Raw genomic sequence first — 14,582 nt, forward strand, 5'->3', positions numbered from 1 at the left:
CAAATGTTGCTGTAATAGGTCTACATGTTTCTCCTTTGCATGGTGTTTTGTTTTTTTGGTTATTCATTTCATTGTCAAGCTTTAAAAACCGAAGCCAGACTGCCACATTTTAGTAGCCTAGCTAGGACTGTGGCATGTCTGTACACTTTCCCTCCGCTGCGCGAAAGCAGCGCAATTGAAGTTGAATTCACAGACGCGAGTGCATCAGGCTGTAATTTCATAAAGTAGATGACTCAATGGTTTACTCATTTATACTCGCTTGTGTGTCCTATTCGTTCCGCAGGCCTTGTGTTTGACCCGTGTGCTAGCCTATTAGCCACGTTATAACTGACTTGTGATGATTGCCCTTGTTTGATTGTATTGAGATTCCCAGCCTTAGTTAAAGTGGTCAGTTTTTGTTCAAAATATTGAGTCATTGAAACTGAAACAGTGCATCCCGAATGGAGGCTGCAAACAATGTACCAGGCCAGCTGTGATTTACAACCTGATAGCAATATTTTTTGGACTACCAAGAAATGTATTGGTAAATTATACAAATCATGCATTGAACTGCATCCGTCTATTCTGCCAACAATGTCTTACTGTATGTCATGGAATTTTCAGTCAAATATAACCTATTTTTAAAACCTCTTTATAAAGTTGGTTTTGAAGCATGAACTGGAATTTGATATTTTTTTTACTGACATTATGATTGGCTGTTTTATTTCATATCTGCAAAGTAGTTAAAAAGCTGTCAGTTCAACTTTAACTGTTGGTGGCAGTGGCTAACCATAGGATGGACTGCAGTCTCATTTGTAACTCATTTGGGTGAACTATCACTTTAAAATAGGACTGTAGAAAATCCTGTCTAGAGGTGGTTCTCCAAGAGGGTTGCCCGCTCACCCCTGATCTACAGTGCATTCGGAAAGTATTCAGACCCCTTGACTTTTTCCACATTTTGTTACTTTACAGCCTTATTCTAAAATTGATTAAATAATGTTTTCCCCTCCTCAATCTACATAATACCCCATAATGACAAAGTGAAAACAGGTTTTTAGAAATGTTTGCTAATTTATAACAAATAAAAAAACAGATACCTTATTTACATAAGTATTCAGACCCTTTGCTATGTGACTCAAATGTGCTCAGGTACATCCTGTTTCCATTGATCATCCTTGAGATGATTCTACCACTTGGAGTCTACCTCTGGTAAATTCAATTGATTGGACATGATTTGGAAAGGCACACACCTGTCTATATTAGGTCCCACAGTTGACAGTGCATGTCAGAGCAAAAACCAAGCCATGAGGTCGAAGGAATTGTCCGTAGAGCTCCGACACAGGATTGTGTCGAGGCACAGATCTGGGGAAGGGTACCAAAAAATGTCTGCAGCATTGAAGGTCCTCAAGAACACAGTAGCCTCCATCCTTCATAAATGGAAGAAGTTTGGAACCACCAAGACTCTTCCTAGAGCTGGCCGCCCGGTCAAACTGAGCAATCGGGGGAGAAGGGCCTTGGTCAGGGAGGTGACCAAGAATCCGATGGTCACTCTGACAGAGCTCCAGAGTTCCTCTGTGGAGATGGGAGAACCTTCCAGAAGGACAACCATCTCTGCAGCACTCCACCAATCAGGCCTTTGTGGTAGAGTGGCCAGACGGAAGCCACTCCTCAGTAAAAGGCACATGACATCCCGCTTGGAGTTTGCCAAAAGGCACCTAAAGGACTCTCAGACCATGAGAAACAATATTCTCTGGTCAGATGAAACCAAGATTGAACTCTGTGGCCTGAATGCCACGCGTCACGTCTGAAGGAAACCTGGCACCATCCCTACAGTGAAGCATGGTGGTGGCAGCATCATGCTGTGGGGATGTATTTCAGCGGCATGGACTGGGAGACTAGTCAGGATCGAGGGGGAAAAAGTACAGGGAGATCCTTGATGAAAACCTCCTCCAGAGCTCTCAGGACCTCAGACCGGGGTGACGGTTCATCTTCCAACAACCCTAAGCACACAGCCAAGACAATGCAGGAGTGGCTTTGAGACTCTGAATGTCCTTAAGTGGCCCAGCCAGAGCCCGGACTTGATCCCTATCTAACATCTCTGGAGAGACCTGAAAATAGCTGTGCAGCGACGCTCCCCATCCAACCTGATAGAACCTGAGAGGATCTGCAGAAAAGAATGCAGGTGTGCCAGGCTTGTAGTGTCATACCCAATAAGACAAAAAAAATATATATATATATATTCAAATAGCCTAATTACACCAGAAAAAGTGAAATAATAAAAGTATGGGGAAAAACAGTAGTGTTCTTTCTGCGATAAGCAGACTAATTGTACTATATTTTAGCCCATTGTAGGGGATGGGAATTGTTCTTACTCAGCTATTGTGAAAGACCAAATACATTTAATAGATGATAAAGTCTCCTGAAGACAAGATGATATAGCTTAAATCTGCACCGCCCTACACCCAACCAAAATTATATTTCAATCTATTGTCCCCCCAGTGCCCCACTAGAATCAATTACACATTTGGGTTCACAATTTGTTTGGGCAAAATAATGTTCATAATACCGTTATCAGGTTACCCTACCAAAATTCATGCTGAATGCTGCCTTTTTGTTGTTACAGCATAATGAACCTAGTGGTAAATTGCTAATGACCAAACAAGGTGAATATAAGGTAGCTTATGGATCTGTGCTCATGCAAGTGGTGGATTGAATCACTTGTAGTAGTCTATTTAAGTGATAATGCCAGAGAAGCCGGTGTTTGGAGGATATATTGGCATGGGTGTTGGGCCTGAGACAGAGTCGAGGGCCGGCAAACCGTGCCAATATATCCTCCGAACACTGGCTTCGATGGCATTATCACTTTTATACAACGGGTTACCAACATATTCAAATAATGATTGACATATTTTCATAAATGTTATTTCATCCTTCCACAAGATATAGTCCCGACAAATCTAGTGTTGCTACCCAAGCCGGCTGTTCGTCCGTTCTATCTGTTCGGTTGCCAGTCTACCCAGTCGTTCAGTCTTGGACGTTTGTTCTAAATGTTCCATTGCCATTCTTGCTGGCAACGTTCTTATCCCTTACTTGCTAGCTAGCCAACTATGGCTAACTTACAGTCACGTCAAACAGTACAGCCAGAATAGCTGCATTTGCGTTTGTTTAAGCTGTTTTCTAGTGACATTTATTTGGACACATAACAATGAGCTAATGAGGCGTGATTTCGCCTGGCATAGAAAATGTGCTCTCTCGTCAGGACACTGTTGTTCAGAGGAGCTAGCCAACAACACAGCTAACACAATCACTTCAAACTTCTTTTCAATTGACATTTCTTTGTATATATCCATAAAAATGATGCCAGCTGATTCATGATTACAACTGGCTGAGAAACACTGCCTGCCTGTCTCTCATCCCAACTCCCGACACATTCATTACTATGGGACAGCTGGAGATCAAATTTCAATATTGAAACAATGTTGCAAATATCGGAGAGACAGACTGCAAGGTTTATACAAATCTCCACTGTTGAAAACTAAATGTTAGTCTAAATAGAAATGTGAGATAATGTCTAGATGTTTTTTTTGGTGGAGATCAAGTTCATAAATTGCCTGGCTGGGCTGATGAGACAGTGGATTGCGCAGTCAGAAGGAACTGAGTAAATAGGCATTTTAACGTCATAGATTTAGTCGGTGGTAACTTGTGGATTATAAACTGGGTTGTTTGAGCCCTGAATGCTGATTGTCTGACAGCCGTGGTATATCAGACCGTATGACAAAACATTTATTTTTACTGCTATAATTACATTGGTAACCAGTTTATAATAGCAATAAGGTGACTCAGGGGTTTGTGATATATGGCCGATATACCACGGCTAAGGGCTGTGTCCAGGCACTCCGTGTTGTGTCTTGCTTAAGAACAGCCCTTAGCCGTGGTATATTGGTCATATACCTCACCACCTCTGTCCTTATTGCTTAATTATCACATGCTGTCATAAGGAAGCATTCTGCGCCTGGAGTGACAGCAAATTAATTAGTTGACAATTGTGCTGCTCTTTTGACAATTGAGTTCATAAACTTTGATCAGAGCGTAGAACGAACATGCCTGTCCAGTCTGCCGTGGCTGCACTCTATTCGTGAGGGGTGTTTCTTTACAAATGCGCATCCAATCGCCTTGGTCCCATACCCTTACTACAGTGGTTCCCAACCTTTTTTCACTCAGGCCCCCCTTCCAGTATTGGGGAACAATCACAAGCTTCAATCTGCCGTGGTTCACAGTGCGGTTGCAGAAAGATTATTGATCTCCTGGGTGAAGGGTCGTCACTAGTTGCCACAAATGACTAAACCCCGCCTATTTCTACAATTTATCTTATTAAAATCAGATTTTAAACCTAACCTTAACCACACTGCTAACCTTATGCCTAACCCTAACCTAAAATGAAGACCAAAAAGCATATTTTTGTTTTCATTAATTTTTTACGAAATACACCTATCCAATTTTGACTTTGTGGCTGTGGTAAGTAGTGACAACCTGGGTGATGCTGCCGCAGTTACAATGCTATTGATGTAGAATTGCAGGTGCATATGCTCTGATTTCAAAATTATTTGGAGGCACTGTTGAAAAGTTAACGTACTTGATTAATTAGAAAATAAGAGCAGTACTTTTTTCAATGCGTGAGAAATAAGAGATGTGATTAGTGTGTGAAGAGGGTCAAATGCGTGTCTCACACCCATTACGTGAGAGTGGCCAGCACTGCATTGTTCATGATGGTATCTTAAAGCTGCAATATGTTAACTTTTTAGGTGACTTTGTCAGAGCTTAGGACCACACGTAGTGGTACTTAATCAGCAGACCTAGACCCTGTCACACTGAACAAGCACAGTCATCCGACAACCGTTTACTACCAAAGAATTTGGGACAGTAAAATCGTGGCATAAGACTGCTAAAATCATACAGTCTGCGGGCCTTAAGCGGTGCTTATAGCTGAGAACCCTTGGGATAAAACAGAATTACCGTACTTGTTAATGCCTTAGATTCTTGAGAGCAAGCTAGCTAGCTATGAGTTTCAGTTTGCATGTGGGTGTAGCCCCCATATTGCACTAGCTAACTGACTCACTTTCCTTCCCTAAATTTAACTTGGTTACTTATTTTTCTCTGATTGTAGGGAAATCCTTCAGTAAGAGACTCAAATGACCTCAAACAGTAGTCCTAACTGTGCTGCTATTCTGAAAGGTAAATGATGTGTACACATTTCATGGTTTGAATAGCTTGCCTAACTAGCTACAGTTTGTTCATGTATTTTCTCATTTTTATGTGAATCAAGTATGGGGTTTTGATATTTTCTCTAGATGTTGTTGCCTACGTTGATGTGTGGTCATCAAGTAAAACAGAGAATTACTCTAAACCATTCATCCAGCAGCTGCAGGATATGGGAGCTGAGGCGAGTTACCCTTTTATAGCTACACTGCTAACTAATTACACAGAAGTTTGTTTTTACTATGTGAAATTTCACATTGTGATTTTCCCTGTGTAATTCCAGGTATCAAAAACCTTCAATAAACAAGTTACCCACGTAGTCTTTAAAAATGGCCATCAAGCCACTTGGAATAAAGCCAAGAAGACTGGTGTGAGACTTGTGTCTGTCCTTTGGGTGGCCAGGTAAACCTCAAGCTTCATTTCAGTTTATATGCTTTTTTTCCTGAAAGTGCATCGTCATAGCAATGACGACGATGTATCTTCAATATATTTTGGTCTGCGTGATGACAAGTCAGTGATATTACCATGTTGTTGTTTTTGCAGTTATTACATCAGCCACAAGATGTCACTGACAGACAAATAAAATAGTTGGGCGCTCTGTTATCCTATCACTCATGTTGTTTTGGTTTATTAATGCAGATGTAAAGATGATGGTGAACATGTTAATGAAGAGTTGTGTCCGGCATTAAATGATGAAGTCAATCCAGCACTCAAGAAAAGGGTGATAAGCAAATTTACATTTCTTTGCTAGGTTAAAATAATTACTGTACGTAACTTTTCTTTGATTACTGTCATCAACTACTTGGCTGTCTATAGTTAAACCATATTTACTTTATTTCTTCATTTATTATATAGTTGAGCAAGGACTTTTTGCCTAAAAACATGAATAATTAGGCTATGGGTCTAATTAAGTATTTTTTTATTGAAAGGGTCTATTAAAGTTTTTCTGAGATTCATCCAAATCTAAAATAATTGTATATATTTTATTTCATACAGCATCGTTGTATGCAGCCAAGAGACACCCCTGAGAGAACCCCTGAGAATGACAGGCGCATGAAGAAAAAACTGGACAAGATTATCAAAGACCTAGTACCAAAATCACCTCTTAGTAAGAAATCTCTCTTCATGTCTGACATTTTGTGTGTGGATGTGGTTTCATATTGAAATGTATTTCTGTTTAGTTACAGATGTGTCCCCTTACATTATTGACGAAGAGAACGGAATAGTTTTCAGCCCTTCTATGAAAAGGTCTGACTCCATGGCACAGCGCCTGAAAGAAATGAGAGAGAAAAGGGAGAACCTCTCCCCGACCGGTATGTTTTATGTGTGTATGGCCAATTGTTTGATGTGTATAGTATGTGTAGCAAAACATGGGTCAGAGTCTAATGTGATAGAGCTGAGTTATGTGGCAACTCTAGTTAATGCTTTCTCTCAGCTTCACAGATACAATCTAGGTTATCACCTGAGCTCAAGACTTCTCTTGGGAATACACCATCCCGCTCTTTCTTGCAACAACTGTGTAAGTACTTGGACATAAGATGCATTGACGGTGTCAATTAACATATATTATATAATATTATACATTTCAGTATCTTTTCTTATTCTCATAATGGCATATCTTTCCCTATGCAGATGAAGAACCGGATGATGACTTTAATGCATCTGTTGGCTCAAATAAGACAGATGGAGAGAAGCAACATGAAGCCACCAGTGAAACACAGCACAAGAAAGACTTTCAGAAACCTTGGATGTCACCTTGCAGCGTTGTGCCGAGACAAAAGACAAGTAATTTACCCAATTCACCGGCTAAAGAAAAAGCAAGTAAACAAGACAAAAATCCTAAAAGGACCTCAATCAAAAGTGATGTTATCAAGAAACACATCTCTTTAGATAGTCCATGCCGGGATGACCTCCCGAAGGGTAGCAAGAGTGTGCAATCAGTGTTTACATTTGACAGTTTCGTAGTGGGAAAAAATAGACGATCAACCAGCAGAAGTAACATGGCAAAAGTCATACCACCTGTTAGGAAAAGCAGAACACCACAGTCCCTTCCAGAAAGTAAGCCAACTGCTAATCTGGAGATTTCTAGTTCTACAATTTTACCAGAAAAACTCAATGTGCCTCATCAAACGTCCGTAAAGATGACCAAACTGAAATCAAATGTGAGCCAACGAAGAAAATCCTTGCTTCCTGCCTTGGCAAGATCTTGCACTGTCTCGAATGACTCTCATGCCTCCTCCTGTGCATATGATGATGAAAATGATGGGGTATTTGAGGACTTCTTCTCTCCAGCTAACAACCCTCGGAGACAACAAAGTCTCCTTTTGCCCAGCTTGTCATCACTGTCCAAGGTTCTTGTTCCCTTTGAACTGGAGCCTCCGCCTAGCCCTGGGAAGAGGAAGAGGGGCAGGAGTGAAACCACAAGGTCTGAGTTAGTCAGTGCCAAAAAGAGAAAAAATGAGGTGCCAATTGTAAAAGAGACATCCAGTGAGTCCAGCAGTGTAAGTAGCGTGTTGGATCAACACGAGCACCCACACCAGGATACAAAAGGACTTGCATCCTCCGAGGACAATAATACAAAGCAAACTGTGACTAAAAGAAGTACGCAAAGCACATTGTCATTCTCTAGAGTGCCTAAAGACTCAACCGATGAACTGACTAGTGCCCCTGAGAAGTGGAGCGCGTCAACAGATCCCACGCACCTTTCAAAACCAAATTTGACAGCGTCCAACAAAGCACTAGATAAGCAAAACAGTTCGTATCTCTTACCTCGGCACAAGGACAATCGAGGGAAAAGTAGCCCACGTTTGGAAAGTATGTGAATTCTAAAACCTAAATACTACAAGATGTTGGGATGTTACCATGTCATCAATTTAATCAATGCAATGGCATTTAAGAGATTGTTTTAGCATGTTTTACTAATCAATATAACTGATCAACATGAAACACCTTAGACTCAGGTAGTAATAATGTGCTGTAGAATTGGCACTGTGGTTGTTCATGGTTTCATTATCCACATGAATATTTACAATCTTTTCTCTGCAAGTGTCCCAAAATGGGGTTTTATTACAGCAACAGCATAGCACTTATTAGCCACATCAGAATTATTACCTTGATCAGTATTTGTGAAGCAAAGGCTGAAAAATGTTTACTTTTACATTGGAAAATGTTTGGCCATGTAAGTTAATCATACTGTGTTTTAGTATAGCCTAGTGTCATTCCAGCACAAGTGGAAAACGAGATTAAATTAACTGTTTTAATACTGATGTGATGGTACATTTTCTAATAAACCGATGTTAACCTTTCTTTCCAGAATGACCTTACTGACAATATCTGTTCGCATGATAGCCCCATCGCACAGAAACACAAGTGAATCAGCATTCAGCAGGAAGAAAATGCACCTGTGTGTGTGTTGTTTGTAACATTTTCAACATTTTCAGTTGTAGGCAGAGGAACTGCATATGCTGCAGCAGCTGGTGTCACAGACACAATTTCTGACAATTTAAGCAAACAGAAAAGACAAGTCAATGTGGTGGACAAGAGTATGGACAAAAATACAAAGGTAACCATCTTCTAAGTTGCTGTTGTGGTGTTCGCTGTAATTGTTATAGCCCAGCATTTAAAGACGTTAAACATACAATAGCATTTTCAACAATGTTATGGTTTAGATGTATTTCTTAGATATTGATTAACTTGACAGTTTGAATTAAATACTACTTGGAATTAAATACAATTCCTAAACTATAAACTTGTCCTCTATCGCTTGGTGAAACCAAACCGTGGAGGAACATTGGCATCTTTTTGCCTTTGTGTTCCATTCCTTTTGAATACAGCTGCTCAGAAAGTGTGCAGTACACGCATGAGTATTCATGAGTAGTCTTTGAAGCTGCTGCCACAGGGGCTCTGTCTGTAGTCTTCAGGGGTTCCTGTGTGTTACCTCCATGTTGGTAGCACAACATCCTTGTCTGTGAAAATGCACCTGGCTCAGTCTTTGTGTTCTCTCAACCTGAACAAAACTTCAGCTTTTAACACTGGTGAAAATGGCTTTCATCTTCCCTACGAATCTTGTTTGAATTCCCATGTGAACTGTATGAATGAATGAAGAGCCCACGTAAGAAGAGAACTCATTATGAGGTTATGGAGTGCTCTTTTTGGATTAGACTCAACCCCCCTCAGCATCTGGACAAAGGTAGTCTTACCAAAAGCGGAAAGAAGTCATGTGCAAGGGCAACATCCATGACATAAACCACTTTTAGCCTCTTTGTTCTTCAGACAGTATCATACGTATCAAACTTAAGACAATCAGTTTACTGAGGCACTAGAGTATAGTGATTTTAAGACACAAAGTCCTTTTAAAATAACTCATGTTTGGTGAAAAATTGTTTGGGTTGATGAAGCATGGCATCTGATGTGTACTTTGTTCCCTTAGCAGCAAGGGGAGTTGTCCTGTATGTGTATCATGCAGCATTTGTATGATACCCTAAAGTAGAAATGAGTACTTGGCTCTATAAGATGGCATTGTGTATGTGTCCTTAAAGAACTTCAGGAAACATGATGTCATAACCACTTTATTCATAGCATGTAGCCTAACCATGTGATTGTTGAAGTTTTTCAATGCACGGCAATTGCAAATTAAGTCACTGTTCAATCGTGACAAGTTGTAATCTGTTCTTTGTACCCTCAAAGGTGATTTTCAGTTGAAATTGGCCATCCCAGACCCCCAGATGGATTAGGACAAGGGCCTATGGAAGTTGACCTCTTTCACTGTATGAATAGGGCCTGAGTCATTTCAGTTTGCATAGACTGGCCATCAAGGGGACCTCGTCATATCCAAAAGAATTTCCTTCATTTGTGCAAGGCCCATTGAAATGGAGCCTGGTGCAACAGTTCACACCAACTCTTTGTCTCATGTTTATTTAGTGTGGACCCATTCTTCAACTGCTGCAAGAACATGTCCATTGCATAAGTGAAGCCAAAAATTCCCCTTGAGGAACCTTCAAAACGTAGCTGTTGAAATTCCTCATAGTTTGTTTCTGGTTGAAGGAGTGAAAAGTGAATAGAACTGCTAGTGCTTTAGGGTTGTTCCCTCTAACAGAAAGTCTTTGTGGCCTTTTTGAAGTCTGAAAAGCATTCTCTTGCTCAGTAGCACACAAAATTGCTACTGAAAACATTGTTTCCCCCTGATAAACACCTTTCTTTGGTATTAGCAACTGCAGCATTCTTTTCCATCTCACTTAATCAGCATCCATCACAGTGGTAATGGTTTATGTCCATCTTAAAGATAAGTAACTTATTTCAGCACTGAGCTAATCCTTTGTGATTAATGATGACCCAAACCATGTCATGCTTTACTAAAGAAAGCTGAGAACCTTTTTCAACCAATGATGTGCATTCATATAGGGGTTTTGGGTGTGTTATATGTCGGGTATGGTAGATTAAAAGGGTTCTTTTGTCATGGAGGCTCTAGGTGGTGTTGAAAACCTTCAAATGAAAAGCAAGGACTATTTTGTATTTCTAACACCGTTATTTATTTGAGTCATGATGGCCCTTGGATAAAATGTCAAATAATCCTCAGCTCAGTCAATATACTGTGTTAACTTCTTCTCAACCTAATGCCTGTTTTAAACCACCTCAACCCCTGCCGTATGCTGCCTGTTTCCAACCCCTGCATTGCAACCTTTTTATTAGTGATCACACCTGGCCACATATTGATGTCACGGGCACCCTGTTATGCCTGTAAAGCAGTCATATATTGGGCTGTTATGCCTGTAAAGCAGTCATATATTGGTCTGTGTACTGGTGGGCTGTTTTGGCTGCCCTCTGCTCAGGAGGCCTTCACCCCAGACTTCCTGCTGGGGGACTGGAGAGCGGTTCCTGACAGGAAAGAGCCTGGTCGCCCTGTCTGTCTCTCTAACTGGCACTCAGGTGTTCAGTGCTAATGGCCTGCTGTGTGGGGGGGCCACTGCACTGTGCACACATGATATGGATGGGACAGAACCACACTAACTAGGTTGATAATTCTATTTCAATACAGGTGCTCTCCAGCCTGTTTATCACTGTTCATGGCCTTGGGTTTCATTTCCTCTTCACATATCAAATATGCAGATATCCGGCATGTGGTGTTCTTTTGAAAATGAGCGAGATACTGTTTACCTATCCAGAGCTGTACCGCTGTGTTGCCCCTCAATATCAACAATGGAACGCAATAAGGAAACTATTGAAAACTGATAAAGCCTTTAACACTGCTATTATCCCATGGTAATTTTTTAGGTGTGTACTTTGTATTGAACCTCACTACATGCTAATGTACTCTAAAGTGCATATAATTGGTTTACATTTGGTTGATTTTTCATTTCAGACTCTAAGGACATTAGTTATGACAAGCATGCCCACCGAGTAAGTATATCCAACTGTATGATACATCCACCTTTTGAATGTTAGACAGATTATCATTTGATAGTGTCTTGTTGAATTCAATGCTTTGCTTTCTCAACCTAGGTATTTAGAAATCCCATTTCAGGTTTTCCTCTTTTGTCCTCTGGTTCCTCAGAAAGCAGCACACAGTGACCCAGGTGGTAAGAGCTCTGGGTGGGTTCTCAGTGGTGGACCAGGTGTGTGAGAGCACTACCCACGTGGTGTCAGGGAGCCACCGGCGGACCCTCAACATTCTCCTGGGCATCTCCCGTGGCTGCTGGATCCTCTCTTTTGAGTGGGTATGTATGTTATTTGTGTGGGTCTTTGGCAACGTGAATTAGCTGATTTAGATTTTTTGAATGTTAGTTAGCACACGTTGTACTGTAGATTGTACATTACACATTTAATAATAATATGCCATTTAGCAGACGCTTTTATCCAAAGCGACTTACAGTCATGCGTGCATACATTTTTTGTGTATGGGTGGTCCCGGGGATCGAACCCACTACCTTGGCGTTACAAGCGCCGTGCTCTACCAGCTGAGCTACAGAGGACCACATGATTTTGCCATCCATAAACTCCACAGCTCAAGAATCTGGCCAATGGTAAACTCTGGTAATTTTCCCCTAAACAGATTTTGTGGTGTTTGGAGCAAAGACAATGGATTCCAGAAGAACCATATGAACTTTCAGATCAGTTTCCAGCAGCACCTGTAAGTAACTGAAGATTCTGCTAATATTGTACACCATTCTTATCTAAACACACAGCTGGGGTTAAATTGGTTAAATCTATGCTTTTATAATGAAATAGTCTGGTCAGTTTACCATCTTTTTGACTATATATGCTACAACTGTGTCTAAGACCTGGAATTCCAAACAGAAGGAAGTGGGTTGGAAACCTGCTAATTTTATTGCCATTCATTAATTTTCAAGGCGTTTGTTTTTTATTCTCGCATCCTGTGTCAGATGTGGATGTTGCCTCTTCCTGTCCTCCTCCATTCATGAATCTTTGTCCTGCATCTGTGAAGGGGAAGGGGTGTTTTGGTATAGAATATGTCTCATCACATTTCCTCTTGAAATCACACACAGTTCTGTTGTGGCGGCCAAAACAATCCACCCATTCCCTAAAGGCTCTTGATGAGCCAGACCATTTGATTTGAGGGGGGCCATTCAGCATTTTTACCTTACACATACTCCATATGTGCTGATTCCTCTGTCTTGTGGATAGTGTTGAGGCAAATAGCTTCCTGGCAGTTCCTGCAAAACGTCTGATATTGTCAGAGAATCTAACTGAATTGAAAGTTAAAGGCATGGTCTGGCTCATCAAGTATGAAAAATGTATGCACTCACTTAACTGTAAGTCGCTCTGGATAAGAGCGTCTGCTAACTGACTTAAATGTAAAAGTAAAGCAGAGGCATATGACACATCAGACATTAAAACAAATGCTTTATGTTTTGTGTTAAAGCAGAATGAAGACATAAGAACTCTAGGTTGTAGTTTCAACATGATTGGAATTAAGTTCTAAAGTCTATTTGTTTGCATTCCTAACGTTGACAAAACCATTCTCCATACTCCACATAGAAAAAGTCCCAAGTAGACTAATCCTGCTCATACCACCAGTCACTTAGAAGAATTAAGTGAAAAATAACGTGGTCCCGAATGTTCACAAAAGCATGGGTGAAGTTCATTACATGAATAAGTTATGACCATAAATCACATTTATTTCTACAGTAAAACAATTAAATTAGATTGATAAATATAAGCAGATATGCTCCATAGTACTGGATAACTTGTACAGATTGGAGTCATGACAGAGTATGTAGTAAGTCAGGCAAAAGAGGTGGAAGTCGAAATAATCAATCGATTGTGTAATCATGGAAAAAGTTGAACACACTTTAGAATTTGTAATAGATATCACATTTGCTTGCATAATTAGGTTAATTGACATTGATGATGACATATTTTGAGTAACATGCCGATCAAAGTTATCACATTGATTTTAATACATTTTGTGAACCATCTATACATTTAAATTAAATAATGTACAGTGCCTTCAGAAAGTATTCACACACCTCAACTTTTTCCACATTTTGTTGTCTTAGTCTGAATTTAAAATTGATTAAATTGAGATTTTGTGTCACTGGCCTACCTCATAATGTCAAAGTGGAATTATGTTTTTACACATTTTTACAAATTAATAAAAAATGAAAAGCTCATGTCTTGAGTCAAGTATTCAACCCCTTTGTTATGGCAAGCCTAAATAAGTTCAGAATAAAAAATGTGCTTAACAAGTCACATAATAAGTTGCTATAATAATGTTTAACATGATTTTTGAATGACTACCTCATCTCTGTACCCCACTCATACAATTATCTGTAAGGTCCCTCAGTCGAGCAGTGAATTTCAAACACACATTCAACCACAAAGACCAGGGAGATTTTACAATGCCACGCAAAGAAGGGCGCCTGTTGGTAGATGGGTAAAAAAAAAAAAGCAGACATTGAATATCCCTTTTGAGCATGGTGAAGTTATTAATTACACTTTGGATGGTGTATCAATACACCCCTGTCACTACAAAGATACAGGCGTCCTTCCTAAATCAGTTTCTGGAGAGAAAGGAAGCCGCTCAGGGATTTCACCATGAGGCCAATGGTGACTTTAAAACAGTTACAGAGTTTAATGGCTGTGATAGGAGAAAACTGAAGATGGATCAACATAGTTACTCCACAGTACTTACCTAAATGACGGTGAAAAGGAAGCCTGTACAGAATACAAATATTCCAAAACATGCTTCCTGTTTGAAAGAAGGCACTAAAGTAAAACTGCAAAAAAATATGGCAAAGAAATGAACTTTTTGTCCTGAATACAAAGTGCTACGTTTGGGGCAAATCCAATACAACACAGCACTGAGTACAACTCTTCATATTTTCAAG

General features: G+C 40.2%; 1 protein-coding gene across 1 annotated transcript in view; it reads left to right on the plus strand.

The window, feature by feature from the left end:
• mcph1 (microcephalin 1) overlaps positions 1-14,582 on the plus strand; it is a 62,593-nt gene that overhangs the window by 13,924 nt on the left and 34,087 nt on the right. The window contains exons 2-13 of the mRNA XM_084166622.1: positions 5,144-5,211; positions 5,328-5,419; positions 5,519-5,637; positions 5,875-5,956; positions 6,232-6,343; positions 6,417-6,548; positions 6,671-6,754; positions 6,868-8,049; positions 8,676-8,797; positions 11,594-11,631; positions 11,786-11,948; positions 12,284-12,361. Of these exons, the coding sequence (XP_084022748.1) occupies positions 5,169-5,211; positions 5,328-5,419; positions 5,519-5,637; positions 5,875-5,956; positions 6,232-6,343; positions 6,417-6,548; positions 6,671-6,754; positions 6,868-8,049; positions 8,676-8,797; positions 11,594-11,631; positions 11,786-11,948; positions 12,284-12,361 (2,247 nt within the window). The 5' untranslated portion in view covers positions 5,144-5,168. The remainder of the gene's footprint in view (positions 1-5,143; positions 5,212-5,327; positions 5,420-5,518; positions 5,638-5,874; positions 5,957-6,231; positions 6,344-6,416; positions 6,549-6,670; positions 6,755-6,867; positions 8,050-8,675; positions 8,798-11,593; positions 11,632-11,785; positions 11,949-12,283; positions 12,362-14,582) is intronic.

The sequence above is a fragment of the Coregonus lavaretus genome, assembly GCF_964263955.1.
Source record: "Coregonus lavaretus genome assembly, chromosome: 1".
Classification (NCBI taxonomy): domain Eukaryota; kingdom Metazoa; phylum Chordata; class Actinopteri; order Salmoniformes; family Salmonidae; genus Coregonus; species Coregonus lavaretus.